The 27898-nt window shown below is 48.6% G+C and overlaps 2 protein-coding genes across 7 annotated transcripts in view; one reads left to right on the top strand and one right to left on the bottom strand.

The window, feature by feature from the left end:
* Positions 1–678: 678 nt before the first annotated feature.
* DOLPP1 (dolichyldiphosphatase 1) lies at positions 679–20335 on the top strand. 2 transcript variants are annotated; one of them, XM_084820912.1, is made up of 8 exons: positions 679–783; positions 9042–9142; positions 12215–12299; positions 13378–13477; positions 14775–14873; positions 15839–15967; positions 17530–17619; positions 19160–20335. In XM_084820912.1, exons 1-8 carry the CDS (start codon positions 708–710, stop codon positions 19194–19196), a joined length of 717 nt encoding a protein of 238 aa, XP_084677038.1. In that variant the 5' UTR covers positions 679–707; the 3' UTR covers positions 19197–20335. The 2 variants fall into 2 exon arrangements, with proteins under 2 accessions (XP_084677038.1, XP_084677040.1); XM_084820914.1 differs by lacking the exon at positions 17530–17619.
* A 3437-nt stretch (positions 20336–23772) lies between these two features.
* Positions 23773–27898, bottom strand: part of CRAT (carnitine O-acetyltransferase) — a 30177-nt gene continuing 26051 nt past the window's right edge. For all 5 annotated transcript variants that reach the window (XM_084820910.1, XM_084820911.1, XM_084820908.1 and 2 more), the window contains one exon: positions 23773–27544. In XM_084820910.1, the coding sequence (XP_084677036.1) occupies positions 27329–27544 (216 nt within the window). In that variant the 3' untranslated portion in view covers positions 23773–27328. The remainder of the gene's footprint in view (positions 27545–27898) is intronic.

Below are 27898 nucleotides of genomic sequence, written 5' to 3'. Positions count from 1 at the left end.
GACACAATAGTGAGCTAAACTTCAGCCTTCCCTCACCTGGGGCCATCTAGAGGCTTTGGACTTAAACCCCCATCATCCACAGCCAGCATAGACTGGTTGAGAATGCTGGGAGTTGTAGTCCAAAACCTCTGGAAGGCACCAAGTTGGCAAAGGCTGAGGTAAATGGGCCCATGGTGTGACTGGGTATAAGGCAACTGATATGTTTAGATAGGGTTAGTTCCCCTCAGTCGTCGCCTTGCTGCTACTCTGAGGACCAAGCCCCCATTTTGGCTTACAATACCCACAATGCACCTCTCCCAGTCAAGCGGCCCTTGAGCCCGCCATCCACTAGATAAGACCTGATTGGTTGAGACAGGCAGCGGAGGGAGGGAGGTGGGGAAGTGAGGGCGAGAAAAGATCAATACAAGTCGATGATTGGCCGAACCGTCTCGCCAATCGCCAAGCGCCGCCACGCCCCCGCCTTCCTTGCCATTGGCCCCCTCCTCTACCTGAGCCCCGCCGGGGATTGGACCTGCGGGCGTCTTTCCTGATTCGCTCTTGGGCTCCGAGGGGGGCGGGAGAGTCGGGCGGTCGGGGCGTTGTCGCCTGCGCCGATTGGCCAGTGCCTCACCTGCCGAGCGCCGCTATTGGCCGGGCGGGCTCCCCTCGCCCGCGACCGCGCACACCGCCCCATTGGCTGAGGCGGCCCGGCCCGGTATCCGGGTAAGATGGCCGCAGTCGGAGAGTGCTCGCTCGCCGTTCCGTGGACCCCGGTCTCCCTCACGCACGTCGAGTATCCCGCAGGTAAAGGCGCCTTGCTCCCTCCGCGCTGGGGCGGGCTGCTTTTGACGCCGAGGCTCGGCTCGAGGGAGGCCCGGAGGGACTCGGGTGGGAGCTGCCAAATAGTGAGCCATTGAGGAGTGGCGTTGGAAGCTGGGCGGCCGCGCATGCGCACTCGGGCGGCGACGGGGCTGTCAAGATAGTGAGCCGCCCGCCGCCCGAGCGCGCATGCGCGGCACCTCGTTGCTCTTGGGTTAGTCCAGAAACTGCTGAGTTTGGGGCCAGTTCCCCTCTCCTCTCCTCGTGCGCCCCATTGCATCCTGGATTCTTCCACCTAGCAAAATTTATTCGTATGCATTTATTTATGTGCTTTTGTTTAATTATTGCATTGTTGTTGTTTTTTAAAAATCCCACTCTTTAGCCCAAGAAAGGGCTTCCAAGGCGGCTTCCAAAGATTAGAAATAAGACAGGCCCTGGCTGCCAGCTTCTAATCTAAAGGACACGACTCGAAAGGAAAGGGGACTGGGAGGGAGGGGGGGAAGAAAGCGCAAATTCAGGCCAGGGATTTTTAGTTGCAGAGTTCAGCAGGTTGTGGGTACAGTGGAAGGACTGTGTTGGACTGCAATGCCTGTCATCCCCAGCCACTCTCTTTCCTTATCCCTGATGCACTTATTTTCCTGAAATATACAATTTTAAACTCTGCTTGGGATCAGCAACTGGGGGGGGGGGGAATCTGCTATCCCTGCAAAACATGCTCCCGTCAACTCAAAGGCAAGACCGGTGTGCGGAAGCCCAGCAGCAAAGGGTCATGTGGGTAGTTCAATTTGAGGGTTGGCGGAGGTGGATGCTGCTCTGGTCTGCTCTCTCCACTCTCATCCCCAGCTGTGAAACTAGTTTCTGGCCAAGAAAATTCTGCTCTCCTGAACCCATTGAGTTGGACCTCAAAGTGGGGAAGCCATTGAAAAGGGCAGCCTTTTCCAACTTGTCATCTTCAAGCTGAGTGGGACTACAACTCCCACCATTCCCATGATGGGAGTTGAAGTCCCACTGCTAGCTTGTTTTTTTTCTGATTAATGGGACTCAGAAACTTACTGAACTGATGCCTTTACCACCCAAACATAAGAACTGGAGTGTTGGGTCCCAGATCAAAAGTCTGCCCGGTGCCAGCCGTACTTTTCCCAGTGTGTGTGAAACATATTTATTTATTCGCTTATGAAATTTGTTAAAAGCTTTTCATTATAAAATAATCCTAAAGCAGGGTACAAACAATAAAACGAAATAGCCCTGACAAAAAAATCTACAATTAAACGGGGAGAATGATAGCAACACAGGTTTACATGTAACAGCAGCCCAGAGTATGGGTTGTTGCCTTACCCAGAGTTTACCCATGATTTGTCTGCCAGATGATCGTGCAAAGGGCAGGTTGCTTTTTCAAAACCTTGGTTGCTTGTTTCCTCCTACTTCGCCCACTCTCTCCCTGTATCCCAAATGCCTTTACATCACTGTAGTACTGGCATGTGGAGTGGCTGGGTTGTTGTTTTTTGGTTACCACTCTTGCCTGCTGCCTCTGTAGCCTCGAAAACAACCGATGAACAAGCCATGGTTCTGGGTTCACATGTAATGACAACCCAGAGTTCACAACCCAACAACAAACCATGGGTTTTCTTCCTGGGTTGTTCATGGTTAACAACCCATAGTTAACATGTAGTTCCAGGTTCGCACGTAACAACAACCCAGGATTCAACAACTCATTCTCTAGGTTGTTGTTACTTGGAAAAAGGAAAGGTAGGAAAGGTTCCTCCTGTGCAAGCACCGGGTCAATACTGACCCCTAGAGGGAAGCCACTTACGCTGGCGTTTTCATGGCAGACTATACCGGGGTGGTTTGCCATTGCTTTCCCCAGTTGTGACTACCTTTCCCCCAGCAAGCTGGGCACTCATTTTACCGACCTCGGAAGGATGGAAACCAGGTTTACTTGGAAACCAGGTCATAATTAACAGATTACCTCATGCAGCAAAACATGCACACAGGGAGGTGAGTTAGGGCTATGGAGATGCAGGGCATTAACTGCTGCTTGCAACCCAACCTTCCCCAACCTGATGCCTACCAGGTGTGTTGGACCACAACTCAGCCCAAAAGGCTCCCTGTCAGTAAAACAAGGCAGTCTCTGTTGCCCACAGGCGTACGGTCTAAAAAGACATAACATGAAAGGAAAGGAAAAAAGGATGGGAAGGGAAGAGGAAAAAATTAAGTAGTCTTTCAGCAGGCTGGTGGAATGACCCCGCTTCCCTTCTCTTCTCCGTCTGTACAGCCTGCTGGAATTGCTGCTTCTCCTGACATCCTGCTGGGAGGGGACGATGGGATTGTAATCTAGCACATTTGCTGGGCACCAGGTTGGGGAAAGCTGCTCTAACCACAGAATAGTAGCCGGTTTCTGTTCTGATTGTTTTAATGTCTTTATAAAGCTGCGCTCCTATATATACATTTGCTTGGATTGCCCTGTTGAATTCAGGAGATGGGTTTCTGAGTTTTAATACATCATCATCATATTTTATATGACGCGATCAGTGTACACACCACTTCTCAGAATAAAGGGCTCATGTGATGCCTCTGATTTGTGACTGCAACACCAGAGTAGGTTTTTTGGGTTTTTTAAAACCCTAAAGTAGCTAAAGTGGATTCCAGTTTTGGACAGAGGAGTAATGCTAGACAAGAGAGGTTAGCGCTTTCTTCCTGTGCTTCTGTTGATCTAAATGCCCTCCCCCTCAGCTGCTATTCACCCTGGTGGGACAAAGGCACAGGCAACTGTATTCCCCTCACCCCTCTGGATGGGGTAATGGCAGCTTTGGATGGGGCAGGGTGTTCTGGAAATATCCAGTAAAGATTTGAAACCTACTGATCAGATCAGAACATGTTATTGTTATTTGACTAATAGCAGTTGCAAACAACATAACAGCAGTAACAGCACATAAACAGAAATCAGGTTAACAAATCACCTGCACAGTCTACTGCAGTAGCATTCAGAGTGACTGCACGAATACGTTTTGTGGCCTTAGCAAACAAAGCTGTTTTGGATGTAACATAAGGGTCACAATCTTCCAGTAACCAGCAAATCTTCACATAGATACTTTACCCTGTAAGGATGCCAAAATCTGTCCCAAGAATCTCTCCCTGGGATTTTGATATAGATGACTGTACGGTAAATGTGAGATATCCTCTACCTCTCCCATTGAAACACCGTTTTTAAAGCAATCAACACAATGTTGGGGAGCCAGTTACAGATATCCTGTACTGCATATTTTTTGGGGGGGCCTCACATAAATTGGGGTGCATGTGTGAAACAAATCCCTGCCTCCGGGAGCTTACAATCTAAATTTTCAAAGTGGGGAGACAAATAGGGGATGTAAAAAGCAGCGAAGGATGGATGTACAAGCAGTTGCAAATATTTAGGCTGTGCATGCGTGCATGTGGTGGTTGACGAGGACTAGCCCAGCCTTGCCTGACCTGGTGCCCTTCAGATGGGTTGGAGTGGAACTCCCATGCTCAGCCAATGGCCATGCTGCCTGGGCATGATGGGAGTTGCAGTCCAACCCATCTGGAGGGCATTGGGTTGGGGAAGGCTGGACTAGGGGAATATCGGAAGGCTTTGCAGAAGAGGTGAGTTTTGAGGAGAGAGGCGGAGGTGTTCTGGGAGGGAGTTTTAGGCATGGTGTGCCGGGGGGCGGGGAAGCAGCTAAGGACAGTGGGTGGGATTACATTTGGGCTGTTCCTCTGAAACTGGACCTCCCAACCTTGCTAACCTGTGTCTGTTACTCAGTTGAATTCTGAATCGTGTAGTAATTTAGGGCTTAAATTGCAGCAGGTCTCCTCTCTGTTCTCAGTGCTGGAACCCTAAAATATCAAAAGTGCCTCTGTGTGTTTCCCCCGAGCAAACTGCTGAAAGAGATCCCTCACATCAGGAATTAAGTAGAAAGGCTTCCCTACCACAGGGTGTGGTATTTCCAGGCAGAACTGCACCCTGGCGTTATTTTTCTTTTCTAGACACTAAGCACTGTGGGAGTTAGACGCATTGTGGCAATAAAAAGAAATCACATGTATTATTTATCTCTCTCTTTCTCTGTGTGCCTCATATTTAGCTCCCTTGTCTCATGTTTCCTGCATTAAGCTGGGATTTCTTTATGCCTGCAAGCTGGCTGTATTCTAGAGTCATGTGTTTGTAACATAAGAGTAACATCAGTCAGTTCCCGTGATTTTGACACAGGGGTGTGACTGGGACAGACAGAGCTTCTGAGTGAGAGGGTATGGTTTTCAGGCAGGACCAATTCCCCCCCCCCCCACTCCAACACATTAACTAATGGAAGCCTTTGATCAAGACAAAACAACAACAACCCCACATGCAGGAATGCAGCTGACCATCTGCAAAGCCACACCTTCTGTGCTTTGAAAAGTATAACTCAGTGGCAGAGCACAGGGCCTGTGTGTAGGAGGTTCCAGGTTCAACCCCCACCCCTGGGTCTGTGCCCGTTCTCTTTAAGGGTTTTAAACTTTGAGGTGACCTAAAATAATTTTTAATAAATACAATAACATTCCTGAGGTTTTTGGGGGTGGTGTTCCGAGGTGTGTTCCAGGGCTGGTGTCAAGGGTCGGCATGGTCAGGCACCTGAGGGCTCACACCCCAGCAGAGCCCACAGATAAGAGCCCCCTGCAGTTGCTCCTTGTCACCACGGTTGCAACCTGCTTGTTCACCTGCCTCTCGCTGTGGCCCAGACAACAGTGGTGGTGAGAAGAAGGAGCAGGAGATGCTGTGGCCTACTTGCTCCTTGGCTCTCTGCCTGTCAAGCAAGGAAGTAGAGGTAATGAGGAGGAAGAGAAGCAAGAGCAGTTGGTGACCGTGGCGGTGAGAAGGTAGACTCACTGAAGGAGGGGGCCATTGAGGGCATGCTGGTGTGCATGCTGTGTGCACATGGACCACAAGTTGTGCTTGCGGGGCCTTGCTTTCATCCCGCACAAACCAAGCGTGACACCAACATTTCCGTGCTGTGTCATGCTGCAGGGGAAGACTGGTAGTAGTGAGCAAGCTATGCTTCAAGGAAGCTCTAACACCACCACTGCTCTTCTTAGCAAGGACCCTCAACGTGCTTCTGAGGAGCCCCAGAGTTCCTGAAAACACAGATTGCTCCAGAAGGTCAGCTGTTGTAAAAGAAACTCTGTTTTAATTCAGTACACACACAAGTCAAGGGCCGTGGGTAAAACTGATAATATTCTGCACAAGGAATAAAGAATAGATCCAAGTGCTGTGCCAAAAAGCATCAAATGAGGTGACCTTAAATGTAGTGTTCAGATTTATGCAAAAATATGCACATTTGCTCATATTGCATTCCTTTTTATATATTATTTATGCGTTTTACTCCACTCTTCAGGCAAAAAAGGCTCCTTGAGCAGCTTACAGAGATGAATGAGACAGTCCCTGCCCTCAACTGAAAAGACCCCACACCAAAGGAAAAGGGATTGGGAGGAAGGAGAAGAGCAAACCTCAGGCACCAGTTCTTAGTTTCAAGGTTCCTGTAGGTGTTCTTTCTGGCAGAGAAGGGGGAAACAAGCTCCCTGTAGCTGTTCCTTCTCTGGCCGGTGGTGAGGCAAGCTGGTGTTTAGAGAGTACCCATTCACTGCTGAAAGTCTTATTAGTCAGTCTCTCTCTCTCTCTCTCCCCCCCCTTTCTTGAGATTTCAGTACCAAAGCTCATCTTTACTGCCATAAGGGCTTGCAACTTGTTTATTGTTTTTAAAGTAAAGCTGGCGGTCTCAGGAGGTTGGATTCTGTGCTCGCTACATATTTAGTTTCTCTGCAGTGTTGACAAGAACGATCACCCCTGCTCCTGGCCGTATATATGTTTTGCTTTGTACAAACTCATGGGGTGGGGATGCCATTCAGTTGGGCTCTGTAGGATCTTCCACAAAGCAGCAGTTGCAAACGGAGGCATTCAGAGAGCTTATCTGGGCCAGATTTGGCCTGCATGCCACCTGTCTCTTCTTGGAGCTGTAGTGTGAATTTCTGCTGCAGATCATTAAATTAATTGTTACCCACTGTGGGGCCATCTGCTGTGGCTTCCTTGAGCAGAAGTATGGTGTGTGTGTGTGTGTGTGTGTGTGTGTGTGTGTTTGCACTGTATTCTGTTTATACTGTTGCAGAGGCACATAGACATCCTCCTCATCCTGCACATGTCATCTGGTTCTAGTGCTCAAAGCATTTTTTTACTGCTCCTGCAAGATCCGCTGCCGGTTGTGCATTCTGGAGTGCCTACGTAAAACCAGGCATAATCTGTGCAACAACATAAAGGATGTCCCCTGCTGTCTTGGCTTCCAGCTGATGGGAGCTAGGAGTTGGATTGCAAACATGGAGTTCCCAACCCTGCGTCTGCTGCTGATGTGCAGACCTGGGCCGTTCCTTCCTCCCAAATTAATAAAGCAAAGCCTGGAGTGGGGGTGCAAATAGTGTGGCTCACGGGCTGCAGGTGGCCCCCAGCATCCTCTGCTGCTGGAAAAAGAGAGGTAAAGATGCTGTAGCAACAAGCACTGTGGTTCGTGCTATAGATGGCTCTTTCCTAGAGTGTGCCCAGGTCATCCTAGGAAGCTATGCACAAAAGTTCTTGACTGCTTCCTAGGACGTTCTGGGCACACTGTAAGAACAAGGCTTCGATGGCAGGAAGCACCCCTGTTCCTAGAGTGCTTTTTCTTCTCTTTCTGCAGTTGGGTTGGGTTGTTGTGGCTGGGGAGGTGGCTTTAGCACTTTCTTGCTGTGAGAAGGAACAGATGCAGCATGTGCAAGACCAATGCCTGTTGCTGGTGGCATGAGTGTGTGTGCGTACCCCCCCCAGCGGACACCAGATGCAGGGTTCAGGGCTGAAAAGGTTGCATACCTAGACACTGGTCTGGTCTGATTCAGCGGTGTGGTTGAAGCTGTGAATGTGGATCTTGTTTTCTGTTGGGATGAGAGACCTCTAGGAACCAATGTTGCTGTTTTCACATTTCAAACACAAGCAGGAGAGCGGGGCTGATGTCTAGAACAGGGGTTTAGAACCTTAGGCCTGGGGGCCAAATCTGGCCATCCTTGGAATCCAATCTGGCCCTCTGGGGTTCCTCAGACAGTCCCTTTCCCCTGACCGCTAGTTGTTTGGTGTTTTTTCAGCTTTTGTGTAGTTTTTCCCCCCATTCTAGAAGGTTGAAATGCTTTTCTGGAGGCTCAGTTACAGGCAATAAGAGGTTTAAGCTAATACTGGCTGGATGTTTTGGTCCTGACCCTGTTGCTCCGGCAAGCCTGAAAGCATTTTCAAAATTGAATTTGGCTCTCAGGCTGAAAGAGGTTCTGCACCTCTGGTATAGAAGGCCACCCGCTGAATCTGTTTCCAGGTCCAGTTTCAAACTGGTGTTCCATTGGAATAGAGAGCTTTGTACCGCATGACCCTGCAGTCTTCTGTTTTGCTTTCTCAAAAGTGGCGGATATCCTGTGCTGAGTGATTGCGTGACCAGAAGTTCTGCCACAGGCAGACATCCAGCAGGAAATGGTGGCTAAGGTGTCTGTGTAAGGAGGATGTGGTTTGGTTTCCATTCATCCTTGGGGCTATGTTTTCATATTTTGGCTATACGGCTGTGGTAAACCTCAAGTTTTCCTCTGGCACTTGAAGGATGTTGTGCTTCCCCATCTTTTCTATCTCCCCGTTCACAAAGTAAACTATTATTATAACGTGAATTACATTTTTAGCCGCATGAAGGCCCTGTGCAGTAGGTTAGGCTGAGGGGACAAGTGTCTGCTCGACAGTCACCCAGGAAGGTTCACGGCTGATTGGGGATTTGAACCTGAGCCTCCCTAATCTGAGTCCCAACAACCTAGCTCAGCTTTCTCCAACCTGGTGCCCTCCAGATGTGTTGGACTACAACTCCCAGCATCCCCCAGCCAGCTTTTCGTGGAAGCTCTTGGGGGCTGCATCCCATGGCAGGTGGGGCCAAAAATACTAGCATATTTAACTTAAAACTCTTACTGCCAACAACTAATCTGTAGGAGAGGCATCTCAATCATTCAGAGTGTGTGTGTGTGCGTGCGTGTGCGCGCAAAAGCTGGGACGCCACCTAAAAATCACTGGGTGGGGCCAGGGGAAGGGGCGTGGCCATCTGGGGAACCCTGGAAGGCTGGATTTGGCTCCTGGGCCCCAGTTCTGCACCCTCGCTTTACTGCAAGTGAGAGTGTGTTTGATCTCAGTTTGATCTCTCCATTGTCTTCCACCCCAGGTGATTTCACCGGTCATCTCCTCGCCTATGTGAGCCTGGGTCCCATTTTCATCCTCGTCGGCTTCGTCACGCTCATCGTTTTCAAGAGAGAGCTTCACACAGTGAGTCTTGCCTGCCCTCCCGATCCGGGGCTAGCCGTTGGTATTTTGGAATTCGCATCTCCTGTCGGAGCTGCGGCTTGCCAGTAGGTGGGAGATGAGAGATCTCCTCTCATCTTCCACCCCTTCAGTTTTGCCCCTCCCTGTCCTCTACCTCGCATGGACTGCCCTGCAGCTTTCCCTCTTCTATCCCTCTTGTCTTCACCAGCCGTCTCCAATCTGGTGCCCTTGAGATGTGTTGGAGTACAACTTCCAGGATCTCTCAGCCAGCCACCAGGAGTTGTAGTCCAACACGTCTGGAGGGCACCAGATTGGGGAAGGCTGGCGCACAATATGTTGTCAGATGCACACAGTCACTAACTAGAAGAATGATTGTGATAAGTCAGTTGCAGCAGAAGCAAGAGTCCTACAGCACCTCAGACACCAGGGCTTATTGTGGCAAAAGCTTTCATGGGCGAGAATCCTCTTCATCAGGCACACGGAGTGGTTGCCTCTTAGGGTGGGTATATAAGCAGTGGGTTAATCCAGCTTTACACTGGACCAGGTGCGCTGACAGAAGTGGACTTCCCCGCCACCCCTCCAGCCCCCTGAAAAGGCTACACAGAGACCCTGCTAAACAGGGTGAGCTGGGGGGGGGGGATCCCCCAGAACTGGCCAGAAGGAACTTCTGCAAGTAGAGCCCTTTCTCTTGTGGAAGGCTAATCCTAGGCCCAACCCTCTGAGTACAGAGAGAAGAAAAAACTGTGTTTTTTACAGTCTGAGGCCCAAAGATCGAGCAGTGCAAGAGGGAGAGGCGTAGGTACACCACAGTGCAGTGGAGAGAGCGCAAATGCGTACAAGATTCAATCAGCCTCCTGACTGCGGGTGCATAGATCTGCGTAGCAAGGTCTATGGTGTAAATAGGAGAGCCAAACAGATAGCAGTAGGTACGTTGCAGAGTTGTGTAGAGCCAATATCGAACCCATACAAGCTCCGCGTGGTGGGTGCTGGCCTCCTCCTGCTCGTTAGCAACAATCGTGGAAATGGAAGAAGTGCTCCGAAGTCATGTTCGGCCACAGGGCTTTGGGTCTCTGCCCTGAGACCCCAGGCCACAGCTGTGCTCATCTGTGTTCTTTGTGTATTCTGTAGAGTATTCCATCCTGAAGGCTCAAGGAATGTAACATAAGCAAAGCAGCAATGCTCCCAGCAAAACAGAGTGAAACAAATCTGACGAAAATGCACTGAAATGTCCCTGATTTAACCCTGGGCCCTCAGAGGCTAGCCCAAAGAGGGACTTTTTTTTTTGTTACAACACTTCCAAAAGGCTTGGAAGACCAGGGTTGGTCTTTGGCAAGCCTTCATGGGAAGGGAGTTCACTCAATTTTGTGTTTCTTGTGAGTACTGCCTGCTCCCAGGTGAACTCGCCTGGCTTCTAACGGAAGACGTGCTAGAGCGCTCACTTTGCATTTTGAAGGCCTGAGGTTTGATCCCTGGCATCTCCAGGTAGGGCTAGGAAAGAATCCTGCCTGAAGCCCTGGAGAGCTGCTGCTGCCAGTCCGTGTTGACAATACTGGGCTAGGTGGACCCAGGACCTGACTCAGTGGAAGGCAGCTTCTGATGGTTCTATGTTCCTAAGGTCATAATTGAAGGACCTTCTCCGATTGGACATCACTTTGGAAATTGGGCAGGTGGTGACTGGGAACAGGTCCTTTTCTATGGTGGTGCCATGACTAGAGAATCACCACATTGATTAATTTTATTGGCCTGTGCGTTTGATGACTATGAGGATTATCATTTTTTTTCCTGCTGCTACTGAATTGTCGTTGTGGTGGGGTGTTTTTATTATTTTATTTTCTGCTGTTTTTATTAATATGGGTATTGGGTTCAATTACATTGTTTATATTTTTAATTGGAAGCAGCTGTGTGAAGTGTTTTTTAAAATTTTAATTGAAAAGTAGGAGGACAAATGCTTTGAATGATACAAAAGGCAGGTCAGGGAATAGAGTCTCGGCCTGTTCTGGATAGGGTTACACTCCCCCTAATATCTTGGGGTCACAGTTTGGGTATACTCCTGGACTCGGCCTGAACATGGATGCTCAGATTTCAGCGGTGGCCAGGACTGCATTTGCGCAGCTAAGGCTAGTGCTTCAACTGTGCCCATCCCTAGAGATGTCTGATCTGGCCACGGTCACACATGCCATAAAAGGAGCCATAAGAACATAAGAAGAGCCCTGCTGGATCAGACCAAGGGTCCAGCGAGTCCAGCTCTCTGTTCACACAGTGGCCAACCAGCTGCCTATGGGAAACCTACAAGCAGGACTGGAGTGCAGCGGCACCCTCCTGCCCATGTTCCCCAGCAACTGGTGTACGCAGGCACACTGCCTTTGATACTGGACAGAGCATATGGCCATCAGGATTAGTAGCCATTGATAGCCTTCTCCTCCAAGTGCTCTACATGGGGCTGCCTTTGAAAACTGTTCAGAAATTCCAGCTGGTCCAGGATGCTGTGGCCAGATTGTTGAGTGGGGCGGATTACAAGGAGCACGTGACTCCCTTGTTACAACAGCTTCGCTGGCTCCCGGCCTGTTTCTGGGCACAATTCAGAGTGCTAGTTATGAGCTATAAAGCCCTATATGGCTTGGGGGCAGGCTACCTGAAAGATTGCCTTTTCTCATATGAGCCTGCTCAGGTTTTAAAATCTTCAGGAGAGCCCCTTCTTTCGGTACTGCCTCCCTCAGAGGCAAGTTTGGTGGCAACACGAGAGAGGGCCTTCCCAGTGGCTGCTTGCAGGCTGTGGAACTCACTGCTGAGGAAAATTAGGTTGGCCCCATCTCTGCTGTCCTTCCAGTGGCAGGCAAAGACTATTTTATTCAAGCAGTTTGGCGTGAAAGCTGGTCTGCTGCTGTGTTTTAATGTATTTTATTGTTTTAGTCAAGTTTTTTCTATTTATGATTGTAAGCTGCATTGAGTGCCATTTTATTGGTAGAAAGGCTGGGTACAAATCAAATCAGTAAATAAATACATCTAAATAAATTGGGCCTTTGCACATTGCTCAGTCTGACTCCAATTCTCTCATCCGTTTTTTTTCTTTTGCAGATCTCTTTCTTGGCAGGGCTGGTGGTCAACGAAGGTGTGAATTGGCTAATAAAGAATATTATCCAGGAGCCGCGGCCTTGTACAGGTAAGAGTCGTGCAGGTGGGAAAAGGCATAGCTGGTTGTGGGGTGGAGGGTGGGACAAAGGTGCCCATCCTTGCCCACTGTAGGGGATTTGAGAACTGTGCTGTGCTTACCGAATAAATACAGCTGTCAGTTTTTAATGGTTCGGATACTTTCCGTGCAGAGTGTTGGGGTCATAGAATCATAGAATAGTAGGGTTGGAAGGGGCCTACAAGGCCATCGAGTCCAACCCCCTGCTCAATGCAGGAATCCAAGTCAGAGCATCCCTGACAAATGGCTGTCCAGCCTCGTCTTGAAGGCCTCCAGTGTGGGAGAGCCCACAACCTCCCCAGGTAATTGGTTCCATTGTCATATTGCTCTTACAGTCAGGAAGTTTTTCCTGATGTTCAGCCGGAATCTGGATTCCTGTAACTTGAGCCCATTATTCCATGGCTTGCACTCTGGGACGGGTCTCCAATGCGATGCAGACACCTCTCCTGGTGTGCCCACCAGGCTCCCTGTCCCTCTTTGTTTTTATTTTATTTCCTAAGACTTTTTTTTTTAACTGGGAGGCTCCCATGCTGCAAAGCGAAGGGCCGTGCCCTAGCGCCATCTTTATTTGGGTTCCACAGTGTGGTTTTGTGTTTTGGAACTTGGACCACCACTTCTGCCTTGGGCTTTGGTTCCTGGGCAAGTGGCTTTCCTTTTAGTCTCACCGGCCTGCCTTCTGGGAAATGGGTGTTTTGTGAGTGGCCAGGCCCACCATGGTAACCATTTTGTGAGAGTGCCCTCCACGTGCTCGCAACATTCTGAACGTGCCCACTGACCCAGAAAGATGGGGGACACCTTCAGGTTGGGGTGGAGGAGAGATATTTGCCTTTAGGTGACGAAGGTAGAGCTAGCACCCTCCCCTAATACTTAGTCCAAATGGATGCTATCGATGAGGGGCAGGGGTTAGGAAGGTACTTCTTGATCCTCCTGCTGGAGCAAATGGACACCAGAAGGGCAGCCACTCGGGGACTTCGAGATCAACTGGCCATGGCTGCATCTCCTGCAGCCCACTAACTATTGCATTACTTCTTCTCCTCCTTTTCCTCTTCAGAAATCCATACATCAGTTTATTCAAAGAACGCAATGCCTTCCAGCCATTCCCAGTTCATGTGGTTTTTTGCCATCTACTCTTTCCTCTTCCTCTATTTAAGGTGAGTTGCTTTTCCCTCGACACTGGCAAATGAGGCGTTTCAGTCCCCCTAGTAAAAGCTGCGTATGACTTGGAAAAGGGCGCCTCCTTTCCTCCCTGTCTTTTCCTCTTTTTCATTCAGTTGGGCTTTTGGATGTGGGACCTGTAGGGTGGGTGGAGGGGATCCTCTGTGGAGAAGGATGACCTCAATCAGGAATTTTGAAGCTCTTTCAGCCCGAGGGGCAAATTCCATTTCAGAGAAGTGGGGGGGGGGTGCATTCCAGTGGTGGGCAGGGCCAGAGACAAAAAGGACAGAGCCAAAAATACCAGCATATTTTAGCTGAAAGCTCTTGCTGCCAGTCACTCAGCCTTAGGAGAGGCATCTCAACCTTTTAGAATGGGGAGGAAAAGTGCACAACAGCCGGAAAACCACCAGAAGATTGGTGGTCGGGGAAAAGCATTTGGGGCCAGGGGAAGGAGGCTTGGCCACCCAGGGACCCCCAGGCAGGCTGGATTTGACCCCCAGACTTGAGATTCTGCTGCCCTGGCCGAAATGCTTTGCAGTGTGTATGTTTATAGTAAATGTAATCTGGGTTTGGATTCTTCTGGTGGCCAATAGAAAGATCCATTATTTCCCTATCCTTGTTGAATCCCAGTTTTCATGGATCACAAGCAAAGCTGTACCCTTAACTCAAATTCTGACTAGAAGGACTCTGGTTATTTTTGCCTTTGGAATAGATCCTGCCAACTTGCCTGTATCTTTCATATTTTATTCTGCTTTTAAGATCCAAAACACTTGGAGATGTCTATCTTTATAAGGGTTAAGGCATATATGAATATTAGAAGGAGGTGGGTTGTGTAGCTACACAGTTCAGGGAAGACAAGAAAACCCTGGAAAACCTTCCTCTGTTTTTCAGAGATCTCATGCACAAGGTAGTCCTCTCTGCTTCTGTAAGGACTAGGTGAAACCATGTCAGGAAGATGTCCTTCACAAGTGCATTTGTATGATGTCTGTGTTTGCTGCATTTGTGTTTCATGTGTCAAGATATTTATCTTAAGCTACAATTTATAATTTTAGGTGTAAACTTAAGGTATCTCTGTGTGAAGCGGTCCTAAAATTGCACATTATTTTCCTGTATTGCATAAAATCAAGCAACAGTATACTGGCTTTTAAAATGATGGGGTTGGGGTGGGGTGTTTTATTTTGTTTTTAAATGTAGTTATAACATCTTGGACTCCATTGGGTGAAAGTCTGCTGGATCATGACTTTGATTTCTTGTTTAGTGAGGTCAATTCCAGTTCAATCTCTTTGTCTCCAGAATGCACCAAACCAACAATGCCAGATTCCTGGACTTGCTGTGGAGACACGTGCTCTCCCTCTGCCTCTTAACGGCAGCCTTTCTAGTCTCATACAGTAGGTATGTTGCTTCCATTTTTATTAGTGCTGTTAGCTTTGGTGCATCATTACTCGCAGTAGTAGCTTGACAGAGCCTTAGTTACTTTTGGAAAAGATGCAAGATCTTTTTATTCTGGCAAATCTTTTTGTAGATATGCAACCCTGTTGTTGTTATTTTTCTCCTGGTTCTTTTTAAAGTGTATATTATGTCTTAGTGACTTCCTACAAAGCTAGTGTAGCATAGTTTCTAAAATAGGTTTCTAGAATCCTATACCTACTTCCCTAGGAGTAAGGCCTATTGAACTCAGCGCTACTTACTCATGAAAAACGCTTACAGGATTGCACTGTAAGAGACCAAGCTACGAATCGAGAAGTCCCTGGTTTGAATCTCACCCCAGTTGTGAACTTGCTGGCTGGCCCCTCCTTCCTACAGCAGCCCCCTGAAAATGCGACACAGAGAGTTAGTGGTTGCTGCTGAATGGGGTGAGCTGTAGGGAGGGGAGGGGGGATCCTTAAAAATCAGGCAGAGGGACCTTCCACGAGTGGAGCCCTTCCTTTCGCGGAAGGTAGATCCTTGATTCAACCCCTGGTTTAGTGCTCAGTTATGGTGAGCGGTAACCACATTTTCCCCAATTCAGACGTCATAGCAAATGATTGTTACCATGAGCCAAGAAAGCAAGCGGGGACATCGGCATGCACAAGGGTAGGGGGAGCCCAAGGCATGGCCCCCGAAAACGAAACCATGGTTGGGCCATGATGTCTCACGCAGCTGGTAGCCTTTCCTGTGTGTCTTTCCACGACACATGCACGGAGGAAGATGTAACCTCAGAACTGGTATCGGAAGAGGCAGCAGCTCTGTGGATGGGGTGCCTTGGTGGCATGCTCTTGAGGAAGGGAGTGGGGCAGGTCTGTCTTGGAGAGCTTCTGCTTTTTGACGGGGGCAGCCACTCTCGTCTCGATAACCCTCCTTCTGCTTTGGCGCCCCAGGGTCTATCTACTCTACCACACCTGTAGTCAAGTCCTCTATGGAGGGGTCGTGGGAAGCATCATGGGCGTGGTTTGGTTCGCCTTCACACAGGAGATCTTAACACCGTTGTTTCCCAGGATAGCTGCATGGTAAGTGTCCCTTCTTGGGCTTTTTCTGTGTAGGAGCTGAGTCTAAACCTTCCACAAGCCCAAATCAGTCACTGCTTTGGAATCCTTTGAAGCTGAAAAACAGATCAGAAGTCCTTCCAGTGAATAAGTGGTGATGCTTCAGGGGTGTGTGTGTGTGGGGGAGCAGTTAGATAGTTGAACACTCTCCTGTGGGAGGGGCAGGTGGGGGAACATGGCTGCACACAGACAATTAGCATCTTTAATCAGACAGCTGAGCGCAGAGTTAATTGTAGCACAGGATGCCCAGCATGACAGTATCTGGAATAAGTGGCTAATTTTAGGAGGGAGCAGTATTTAGCTCTGGGCTCTCCAACGTGGTGCCCGTGGGCTCTTCTCTTGACATCTGCAGGCTACCCGTCCCTCCTGATTTCTATGTTATTTATGATTTTTAACATTACTTTTTAACAGGGAGGCTGGCGTGCTGCAGAGTAAAGTGCTGCCCTCCAGTACCATCTTCATTTGGGTTCCAAAGAGTGGTGTTGTGTTTTGGAGCTCAGACTCCCACCTCCGCCCTATACCTAGGTTTTTTCTTTTAGTCTCACCTGTTTGCCGTCTGAGAAGTGAGTGTTTTGTGGCCAGCCACACCCACCATGGCAGCCGTGTTATGAATGGGCAAGGCCCACCCCGTGGCAGCTGTTTTGTGAGAGCACCCATGACTCTCAAAATTCCAAATGTGCCCACCAACCCAAAAAGTTTGGGGACCCCTGCTAAGCATAGCTCATTTCAGACATCACACTAGACCTTGGTTAAACATGGTTTGGCGTGATGTCTGCCAGTCGTGGGTTGTCAAGCCTGCAAACTTGTATCAGAAACCATGGTTTGTACTAACTATGGTTCGGTGCAGTGTTTGAATTGACAAAGCACAGCTGTGCTCATTTTTCCACCTCCAGGGCCTGCTGCACCATGGGCTCGGGAGTAGGTTCGTTTACATTTGTCAATCATCCTCTAACGTAGTTCCTTCTAAGCGATGTGCAAAAAATTAAAAGACGTTTTCAGCCAGGTGACAGAGACAAGTCTAGGGCAGGTGGAAAACGGAAGTGGGCAAGCAGGTCTGAGTTGTGCTTTGTCTGTTTCTGTAAGGGAGCTGAAACCGAGCTTTTGGGGCTTCTCAAACTATGGTTAGCAGAAAGCAAAGTGTTGATATGATGTCTCAAGTTGAGCCTCCGAGGATGTTATCACACTTGGCAAACAGCTTACATTTGTCACAGAAAAGAGATTGTGACCGTGTAAGCTTTACCTGCGATTCCATATATATTTTAAGGTGCATGGCAGAACAGGTAATTAGATCGGCCTCTCGCGATCAATTCTCCAAGTTCCACATATTTGGAATATTTTCTTTCAGACGGTCCATTCTTGCTCAAGTTAGAGCACCTCTGTGTGCTGTTATTTGCTAAAATGGTAAGAAGTAACAGACTCGAAAATAAGAACTGAGCTGAATTCTTACTCTCTGTCTTGTGTATTTTCTGTATCTCCCCCACACCCCGGCCCTATTTTCCCTGCCAAACCCTGCCACTTCTTTTCAGGCCGTTATCCGAGTTCTTCTTAATCCGAGACACCAGTCTCATCCCAAATATCCTGTGGTTCGAATACACAGTCACCAGAGCAGAAGCCAGGTGAGGATCGGGCTGGGAGACCATGTACAAGGCAGAGAGGTGCATGATGCATTGGAAACATTATTGGGCATAATGCAAGGGTCTTGGTGTGGGCCTATGAAGCTGTAAGCCCGGGGTGTTGAACCTCAGACCCACAAGCCAAGTGCAGCACGACTGGGGACCCAGCACAGCCATCTGGGGTTTCCCAGAAAGCTACACCCCTTTCCCTGATCCCAACACCGCATTTGGCGGCTTCCTGGCTCCCCCCGCCCCCAATTCTAGCAGGTTGAAATTCCTCCCCTAAGGCTTAGTTACTGGCGGTAAGAGCATTAAGCGTAAATATGCTGGTAGTTTTGGCCCCTTTTGCCTTCGCTCTGCCCACCACTGGAATGCGGGCCCGGAGAGCTTCTCTGAGATCAGATGGGATTCGCCTGAAAGAGGTTCAGCGCCCCCTGCTGTAAGCCGTTCAGGCTTTATTTTAATGAATATGCACTGAGCAGGGGGTTGGACTCGATGGTCTTGTAGGCCCCTTCCAACCCTACTCTTCTATGATTCTAAGAGGTCCTCAGTCAAAACGAAGGCATTAGTCCCACCAGAGAGAAGTCGCCAAAATTGCCTGGGGCAAGTCCTCCCATCTCCCTGCCACAAAGCTTTAGGAGCTCTTTCCATATAATGCAGAATCAGTTGGGACTAGTTCTCCCTGGGGTGGCTTCAAGTGCTTAAATTGCAAGGGGCTTTGTGCCCCCCCCCCCCCCCGTGTTACTGTTTCTAGGAGGTTACAGTTGGGTCACAATTTGGCTAAAATTGGGGGGAGTCAGGGCTTGTGGGGTGAGTTATTTAGCCCTCCATCCCTTTCCCCTCATAATTCAATCTTTTGGTAGTCCTCTAGCATCTGGGCTGTATGACCTTAGACTGCAGGTGCCCCCCCCAATATGTTAAAAACAACCACCCCCTAGCTTGTTCCTACAGCCTGTTGGAGGTTAGCTATCTGGCTGTAGGATTGCAGCCTCAAACAACTCAATCAGTTAAGGCCGTAGTACTGTACATCAGGGGTGTTGAATCCCATGGGCTAAATTCAGCCCTCTGAGCATCCCCAAATAGCTCCGCTGCCTTTTCCCTCAACCACTGCACCTTTGGTGGTCTCCCGGCTTTCGTGCAGTTTCATCCCATCCCCAAAGGCTGAAATGCCTCTCCTAAGGCCAGACAGGAAGAACTTTTAAGCTAAATATGCTGGTAATTTTGGCCATGCCCCTTTTGCCTGTGGCCCCATCCACCACTGGAATGCAGCCCCCGAGAGCCTCTCCAAAATGGAGTTTGGCCCTCTGTCTGAAAGAGGTTCCGCACCCCTTGTCCTGTGCACTTACTTTGAAGTTAGCTCTGTTGAACCTGTGTGTACATTTCCATCCAAGCTGACCTAAAACATATGATCAGTTGACTCGAGGTATCTTTTTATTCAGATGGCAGCCCTGATCGAGGTCCCAACCTTGGGGGTAGGGGCTGGCCCTGAACAAAGCATGCACATCTCAGTCTCGTTTAAAATATATTTCCGTTTACGTGGCAGGAACCGACAGCGTAAGCTGGGTACGAAGCTGCAGTGAACTTGGAAGGCGCAGGAACTGGACCGCACGATTCTGTCAAGCGAAGGGCCGGAGCTGGGAAGTTAAGCAGAGGAGCCTTTTAAGAGACGACGGACCAAAGGACCGGGCAGGGAGCACCACCTGAAGACCAGAGGCCTTTTCCAACTCACTGGATCAACCCTGCTGCATGATGGGGACCGGACTGGAGCAGAATCCCTTTTATATATCACAGTTGCACAGCGTTAGGCAGGAACTTACTCTCACTTGGGCGATATCTCCTGGGGGTGTCCCTTGCGCGAGGGCTGCCAAAGCGGATAGGATTGCTGGAGACCCCAAACCGGCTCTCGTCGGTCCGTCCGTTTCGACGGGGTTTGTGCAAGAACTCTGGTAGGTGGCGCTTGTGATTTTTAAAGGCAGGGCCGGGGTGCGCGCGTGGAGAAAATATACTTAGTGTCTTGTCCACAGGAGGGGGTGGGGTGGGGATAAACCATATATAAGCTCTGTGACTTTTTTTCTATTGAATTTCCCTTTTTGCAGCATGCAATATACACACTATTTATTATTTTTTAAATGGACTGTTTGCAAAACAGTAGCGGTGGGGGGAGCAGAGGGCGCCTGTTTGATCAAGCATTTGCGGAGGCAGCTGATTAATCGCCACTCAGGAAGGTTGAGGAGCATGGATTACTAGAGCTAAAACGGTGGAGGTGGATGTCGGAGGCCTTTTTTCTTCCTAGTTTTCAATTTTCCATGATTGAAGCATCTGGGCCAATCCCGAGTGCACTTTGTATCAATTTTCAGAAAACCAACTCAAAGGGTTGCTGTTAACACTGGCGGAGTTTCTGCACATGCAGCAAAACGGGATTAAATTGAAGGTGCGCATGGTTGTGTCAACACAGTGGCAAAAAAACTCCACTATACTAAAGTTTTTATATTTTTTTCTTACTTCAGATACTTGTCCAAATGATTTGGTTTACTAGGGACCACTTTTCTCTGTTTTTATTTTCTTTTGCGTGCCAATAACTTGGTGCACTTTACTGACTATCTCAGTTTTTTTTCTTACTCCCCTTCCTCTCCTCTTTTCTCCCCAAATCCACCCCACATGATTGCAAACTTTGTTACTTTGTTTAAAATGCAAAAAAAAAAAAAAAACCAACCTAAAAGGAGGCACTGTTAAGGCATCATTATGTTCTTAATGGTTTAGAACTATCCTTAAGCTACCCAAAACTTTTAAATACTCAATAAAAGTGTTTTTATGGTGACTTCCTTGCCTGTACTCATCCTCCCCCCCTCCCCCCCCCGGTGTGTGTTTGTTTCACACATGCAACAAGATGGACAGACATCTCTTTGGATCACCTTTTGGATACGGGCCTCCATCCAGCTGTTTGTGGACGGCTTGTAGGTTCCCCCAAATTCAGATGCACAGCCCCATCAAAATACGCATCCAGAGCTCCGCGTTCTAGCGAAGCACCTCCCATTGCAACCAAGACAACCTTGAGTGAGTTGTGGCTGCCCCATTCCCCTGCTTTCAACAGGGCTTGAGCTTCAATCCTGTTTGCCAGGGCTGTCGAACCTCAGCTCCAAATCCAGCCCTCTGGGATTCCCTAGTGGCCCTATCCTCTCACCGCCAATTGTTCGGTGGTTTCCCAGTTTTTGCGCAGTTTCGTTCCCTCCTCCTAAAAGGTTGAAATATTTCTCCTAAGAGTTCCTGGCAGTAAGTGCTTTAAGACACAATCCTATGCATGTTTAGACACAAAAAAGGCCTATGACTCTCAACATTCCCCAGCCAGCAGTGCCAGCAGGTAATTTTGGCTATGCCCACCGCTGGAATGTAGCCCCTGAGAGCTGCTCCAAAATCAAATTCTGCCCTTGGGCTGAAAGAGGTTCAACGCCCCTGCTCTATGGGCTTCCCTGGGAGTAAGTTACTTCGAACCCAATGGGGCTTCTCAGTAGACAGGCAGAGGATTGTTCTGCTGATTGCTGGGTGATATTCAGGGATTCTGCATCAGGGTGAGCGTAACTGGATTCTATTTTTTCTTTCCACCCAATACCAGATTCAGAATCCACCAAAGCGCACGGGGGGCGTTTGCACCCCATTTTCCCCTGAAGAATCAGTTTTCTAGCAGGAACTGTCAGTCAGGGCCGCAGGGCAATTGGAAGGGGAGGGGAAAGTTTCTGCCCCCACCGATAACTGTTGCGGGGAGTGGAGCGCTTTAGTCAATACCACGCACATGCCGTGGTGATGGTGACGGCAGCAGCAGCAGCAAGCTGGGATGCTGCCCCACACTGGCACAGTACCAATTAAGGGACCTGGTTCTCGCCAACCATTACGGGGTGAGGGTGGCTGTTTCACTCCCCGCACCCGATTAAGCACCTCACGGCTGTGCTTGGGGGTTCCTGCTAGCCAGCCGCTTCATCAGCCAGGACCAGTGGTGTGGACGGCATAAAGAGAAGCACTTTGGGGTAGCCGTTGGCACCGTTGTACACTACAGCTCTTTCAAGCATGTCCAAAGGAGCACCTCTGTCTCAGCCAGGGGGGCTGAGCCTCTTTAAGCCCAAGGTCCAGGTTCCATTTGGGAGAACCTGTCAGGAAGGGGGAGGCAGCATTCCAGAGGGTCAGGCAGCACCCCCACCCTCCAAATACCAGCATACTGTAGCTTGAGCCCGTATCAAAGCCTTAGGGGGGGCGTTTCAACTTTTTAGAATTGGGGGGGGGGAGCAAAAATAAGGAAATTGCCAAATGATGAGTGGTTGGGGGAAAGGTGTGGCCTTCTGGGGGACCCCAGTGGACTGGATTTGGTTCCTGGGCTAAGGTTCGACACCCCTGCTCTAACCTATTACATTAGTGTTTTCAACTTCTTCCTATGCACAAATACCTTCCCACAGCAACGTGATACATGGAGCCGTATGTAGAAACAAACTTCCAAGCAGTCTTAATTTCCTCTCTTTTTTAATTGGGTTAGAAACCAGAACGTCTGTGTCTTTCAGGGCCCATTCATACATTACCAAAAAATAATACAATTTAGGGTGCAATCCTATGCCTGTTTAGACAGAAAAAAAGTCCTACAACTCCCAGCTTGCCCAAGCCCCAATCCTAAACAGGCATAGGATTGTGCCCTTAGTTAAGTTTACAAGCAGATCATGCAAGCAGTATAAAATTAGACACATTAAGAACTTTGCAGTATCTGTTCTACAGCACTATTTCTAACAGTTCAGTAAACTAAGTGCTCAGCAGAATAGGCTGGATATGCACAACTTCACAGTCTTTTAAGACCAAGACATTTATATATGCTGGTAACCAGCATATATAAATGTCTTGGTACTTTAAAAAAATATAATTGTTTAGCTCTCGAGTGCTCAAAGCACTTCAAGTTACTTCAGTCCTTACAATGGTAGGTTAGTATTATCATTGCTGGGGCTGGGGATTGCCAGGTGTAAAAGAGCCCCCTACTAGGTCAATGGGTGAGATTTGAACCAGGCATTCCTGTTCATGCCTCTAGCTTTCACCACTTTTATATATTAATTTGATAAAGAGCACTAATACATAAATAGCACTTTTTAAGCAGCTATCTATATATAATCTCCAGCACTTACATGAAACTGGTCACTGCAAACATCGAAAAAGGATGATCGGAAAATCACAAGTTGAAGTTAAGAACACCAACATACCGAAGGCTACTTACAAACATCATGTAAACAGTTCTACACACTGAAAAAAACATACAATCTCCCTTTGTCCTGGGAGTAGGCAATATAAGGCACTTCTATGGCAGGAGGGTTTCAAGCTGCTAGCCCTCGTGACTGCCAAGATAAATTTCTGAATGTGTGATGGCAGAAGATGTGATAAAATTGGGGAACGAAGAAGCAAAGGGGAACAGAAACCCAGACTTGTTTGGCACAATCTGATCCAGAGTTCAGGGTTCTGAGGCGCATTCAAAGCCACTGCCTTAAAATATGCATTCGATTGTTGCACTTACCATTTCCCCAGAACTTTTTCAGCACATTGTACAATAAGCACAACGGGTTTGGCAAATTGCCGTTTCGCGTCATATGCGCTCACGGAAATGACAGTGCATCATGGTAACTGCACGTGTCTGCAATTAACAAAATGAACGTTCATCTTCCCCCCTCCATCTCGTCCCTATGTGGTTCTCCTTGGTGAAAAAATTACCGAGTCCTCCTAGCTCCCGATTTCCCTTCTCCTTGTCCTAAAAAAGTGAAGAATTCCATTATTTAGAACTTTGCATCCCCATGATGTTTTTGGCTTTAAAAGTTGCTAAGGCAATGGTTGTGGTGTGGTTGATCCATTAAGACCTGGAAGACTCCAAGGAAATAATTACTTTGGCAGGCCCTTAAGATTACAGTGGCTTAATCCCCCCCTTTCCCTACCCAATTATCTGCAGCAGAGGGTGTACTGCTAAAAGCAGACTTAAAATCCCAATTTGTGCTATTGTTGTATTCCTCTAAATGACTTGCATTATAAATACTTCTCCCAATGGCGCATCATGTAGCAAGCGGGTGTCACTCAAAATGTGTGATTGGAAAGTTAACTGAACCACACTCAAGTCTCTTGAAGTGCACTGTGCAGTCATTTTTTCTTCTGACAGATGGAGCTGTCGCTTTATTTAACTGCAGGAAGCCCTGCCAAGGAAATTATGGGCAGGCACCCAAACACAATCTCCCAGTTAATACAGCCATGTGCCATAGTTTGGAAGCTAGTAATAACCAAAACAAATAGCCATGAATCTACATTGAGTAGGCTGATTTGCACCTGAGATTATTTTTCCGTCCTGTTCATAGGCAGTCTGAAATACAAGCGTCATAGCTCAGATACTGGTTTCACAGACATGGGCAGACAGCACGGGTCTAAAGCATCATGCGTTTCATTTTCACTACCTACCATCAAGTTTGGACTTTTAGCATTTAAAGGCACAACCCTATGTATATTCGGACAGAAAAAAGTACCTTTTGCTGGTAAACATGCGTAGTATGTGCCCCTAAAACTACTGGTGAGTTAAGGGCTTCCTGACAATGGGTTGGGTCCTGGATCTGACCTTTGGCGAGAGGAAGGGACCCTCTGTTCCAGATGAGTCCTTTATCTGATTTTGGGGGCTCCCCCACACCACAGCTCATCCCACTCAGGACACTCTTTGTAGCATTTTCAGGGGACTGTGGGAGGAGGGAAGTTCACTTCTATCATGGCAGTTGACCCAGCGTAAATCTGGATTCAACCCTAAGGCATCACTAATTATGTACGTCTGTGAATTTTTCTATCTTTTCCTTTTTGAAACTTTGGATTTTGGCAAATCTCCCATAGTTCCAGGGGAGCCTTTTCTCCATGGGTGTATGCCCAAGAATTTGGGATTAAATTTGAGGTTCCCCCAAAAGTTTTAAGAGTGGTGTGTGTGTGTGTGCAGATGTTTCAAACCTAAAATGGGCATCTGGGGCAGAAAGTCGCCTACATTCAGAGATTCAGCGCAGGTGATCCAGCGTAAAATCTGGATCCAACCCATTAAGCGTAGAACAGGAACGTCGCCCCAAATGACTGACACATGGCAAGAGTGGCAATTTTTAACAATCGTTAGCTGTGCAGGTGAGTCATGGTATAACCTAACATTTAGCATTCTGGAGGAAAGGGGTGTAGCTGGGGGGAAAAGACAACGAAAAGCTAATTCCAAAACTTTCCATCTTTTTCTTCCAAGATTCTCTCACATGCCTGGGGCAGGGCTCTCTGCAGGCTGAGCCCCCTTCCCTAATGTGGTCTCCAAACTCACACTTTTCTCCTATATGCATCAGTGGCTGACATTTTTCCATATGGGGAAAAGGTGCTGCCTAGGAAAAACAATATAGATACTAAAATACGGAAGGGGCATTATATGGAGAGAGAAAAAGAAAAGGGATGTGGACCATATTCTACCTCAGAATTAAAAGGAGCACGCAAACCATATTCTACCCCAGAAGAAAAACGGAGCACACAGACTATAGTCTACCGCAGAAGTGAGAAGGGGTGCACTGCCCAAATTCTGCCCCAGAAGTAAAAAAGAAGTCATGGAGCCTTATTCTACCCCGTGGCTCATTAAGAAGTAAACTCGTTCTGGCCTTCAGTCCAAAAAGCATCAGGGTAACTAGACAAACGCTCGGCCTCCATTAAAAACCCCCGAGGGATACGTTTTTATGTCATTGACGTCTAATACAAATCAATACACTTTTGCAGGCTTAGGCTGCCTTTAGCTGGACTCTCGCTGCTCCATAAAGCGATTCCCCACCCGCTATTCTGTTGCCACCACATATCCCAAGAGCTGTGGCAGCACAGTTGAGAGTACTGGGACTAGGCCTGGGGAGGGCCAGAGGATTCAAATCCCCACTCAGCCATAAAGCTCACTAGGCGACCTTGGGGTGAGCTGCTTGCTCTCAAGCTGGCCTACCTTGCAAGGTTGTTGTACGGATAGAAGAAGTGGGCGAAGAACCCTCTATGTCAGCCTCTCCCAAGCTGAGGGCCCTCCAGACGTGTTGGATTACAACTCCTGGAATCCACAGCTGCACAGCTGGCTGGGGGATGATGGAAGCTGTAGTCCAACACATCTAGAGGATACCGGACTGGGAGAGGCTGCTCTGGGCAATGCTGCATTGAGCCCCTTGGAGGACAGGCAGAATAAAAATCTAAAACAGAAGAAAATAATAATAATTAAGTCCTGGCTACCAGCTCACTCGAAAGCACTCCCAAGCGTTCCCTCCTCGTTTAATCAAGATGTTCGATGGTGTGGGGCCAAAAATGATGAAACTCTGAGAATACGGGAGGACAGGGAGGTAGAACACAAAGGCAAGGCTTTCTTACACACACACGGAGATCTCTCTCTCGGGATATAAAAACCGCTGAATGCTGATTCTCAGCATGGTGTATTCTGGGTGTGCCTCTCTCTGTGCGGATCTCTACATGTGTACATCTTCCTGTATGTGTGTGTGTGTGTATGTGCCTGTGTGTGTATAAATTTATCTCTGTGTGTGTGTATGTTTTTGTGTGTATATTTATATCTATATTTCTCTGTGTGTGGCGTGCGTGTGTGTGTGTGTTTTGATCAGGGTTGAATCCAGGACCTGACTTGTGCTGTGCAAGAAGGGCTCTGCTCGCAAAAGATCACTCCACCTGATTTTGGGTGATCCCCCCCAGCTCACCCCATTCATTACACAGGGTCTCCTGATTCTCCATGTCACCTTTGCAGGGGGCTGGAGGAGCTGCCATGGGAAGGAGGGCACAGCAAAGCCCACTTCCTCCAAGACAGTTGATCCAGTGTAAATCTGGATCCAACCCCAGCAATCATATCACAGGCTTTCCAAAGGCCACCAAGCTAACTGAAAGCATTTAGACGGCTTGGCGTTCACATATTTGAATATCAGGCGTGCCAAACAAGCGAAAAAGAAACAAACACCCTCCAGCAATCTGGCCAGAACAGACGCCGACTTGTTCTCCAACAACAACGTAAGAGAGCGCCATGTTCAAACAATAAAAATGGCCCGAACCACAGAAAGGAGCCCGTTCGGTGACGGGCCCCATGCAAGCGATTTTCAAACATGTGAGGATGGATTCAGAGGGAAGGTAAGAGGGGAGATCTCTAAGGGTGCAAAACAAAATGAGACTAAAATCCCTGGGGGAAACTAGGGTGGAAAGTCCCCCTTCTGTTCAGACTAGCACCAAAGGGAAACTTAAAGGGGTCCTCGGAAGGCACGGAACTGCCAGAAAGGCCGACACCCAACATGGACCAGCTGAGAAACCCAGAAGCAGCTTCCAGGAACTTCAACTCCTTTCCCAGTGTCGCCAGGGGAATGTGAATTCCCCCCATGCCCCCTGGAGGAAGGATGCATTTCCTATATTGTTTCCACAGCAAAACAACAAACAAACAATGCAGTACAAGGAAGTTTCTGTCCGCAACTTCCGGGGGAAACGCAGGGCACTTTTGGAATCCCGGGACGAGGTCCGTTGTTCTAGGCTGCGAGAAGGCCCATGCGTGCATTTCTGCATTTGCCTTGCAGTCCCAGAGATGCAAGCAGGAGCCCGCCCCCTTTCATCAGCACAGGGGGCAAGCACGCCCTGCATCTGGAGCCTGGATACCAGACGGGCTTTGGGGGCCCCTCAGCTGTCTGACTGCAGCTTCCGCCTTTTACAGTCTGGACTTGGGATTCGACTGGAGCAGCAGCTGCATGTCTAGCAAGGCCTTCTCCAAGTAGTGCGCCATGCGGGCCGCATTGGTGTCGCTGCAGCTGTTGAAGGCTGAGATGGCGAAGTTGATGTGCTCCGCCATTGGGTTGTAGCAGATGCCGTAGCCGTCAGGGACGACGGGGCCAAAGCACATCACGCAGTCGGTCTTGGCGGGAACCTACAGGGAAGGGGGAAAATATGTGATTCGCTTATGTCGTTCAGAATGTTTTTGAAACACAGAGACTCAACGCAGCTGACAAGAGATCATTTTTTTATTTTTGAAATGTATTACTACATCTATATTCCGCCTGTTTCCCTCTTGCGAGGAACCCAAGGCAGCTTACATGGCCCTCCTCCTCTCCATTTTAATCCTCACAACAACCCGGTGAGGTAGGTTAGGCTGAGCGTCAGGAACTGGCCCAAAGTCACCCAGTGAGCTTTGTGCCTGAGTGGGGACTAGAACCCAGGTCACCCCGGCCCCAGTCCAAAACTCTAACCGCTACACCACACTGGCTCTTGATAATGACGATCA

The sequence above is a fragment of the Heloderma suspectum genome, chromosome 14, assembly GCF_057233095.1.
Source record: "Heloderma suspectum isolate Gila_16-S chromosome 14, 16-S_ref, whole genome shotgun sequence".
Lineage (NCBI taxonomy): Eukaryota > Metazoa > Chordata > Lepidosauria > Squamata > Helodermatidae > Heloderma > Heloderma suspectum.
The sequence above is the reverse complement of the archived record's forward strand: the minus strand, read 5'-3'. Positions and strand labels throughout refer to the sequence as shown.

Bases quoted from the DNA above. Each gene is read 5' to 3' on its own strand.
- DOLPP1 (XM_084820912.1), top strand. From the start codon at position 708: ATGGCCGCAGTCGGAGAGTGCTCGCTCGCCGTTCCGTGGACCCCGGTC. The intron at 784-9,041 runs GTAAAGGCGCCT...CTTCCACCCCAG, and splicing joins GCACGTCGAGTATCCCGCAG to GTGATTTCACCGGTCATCTC. The intron at 13,478-14,774 runs GTGAGTTGCTTT...CTTTGTCTCCAG, and splicing joins TTCCTCTTCCTCTATTTAAG to AATGCACCAAACCAACAATG.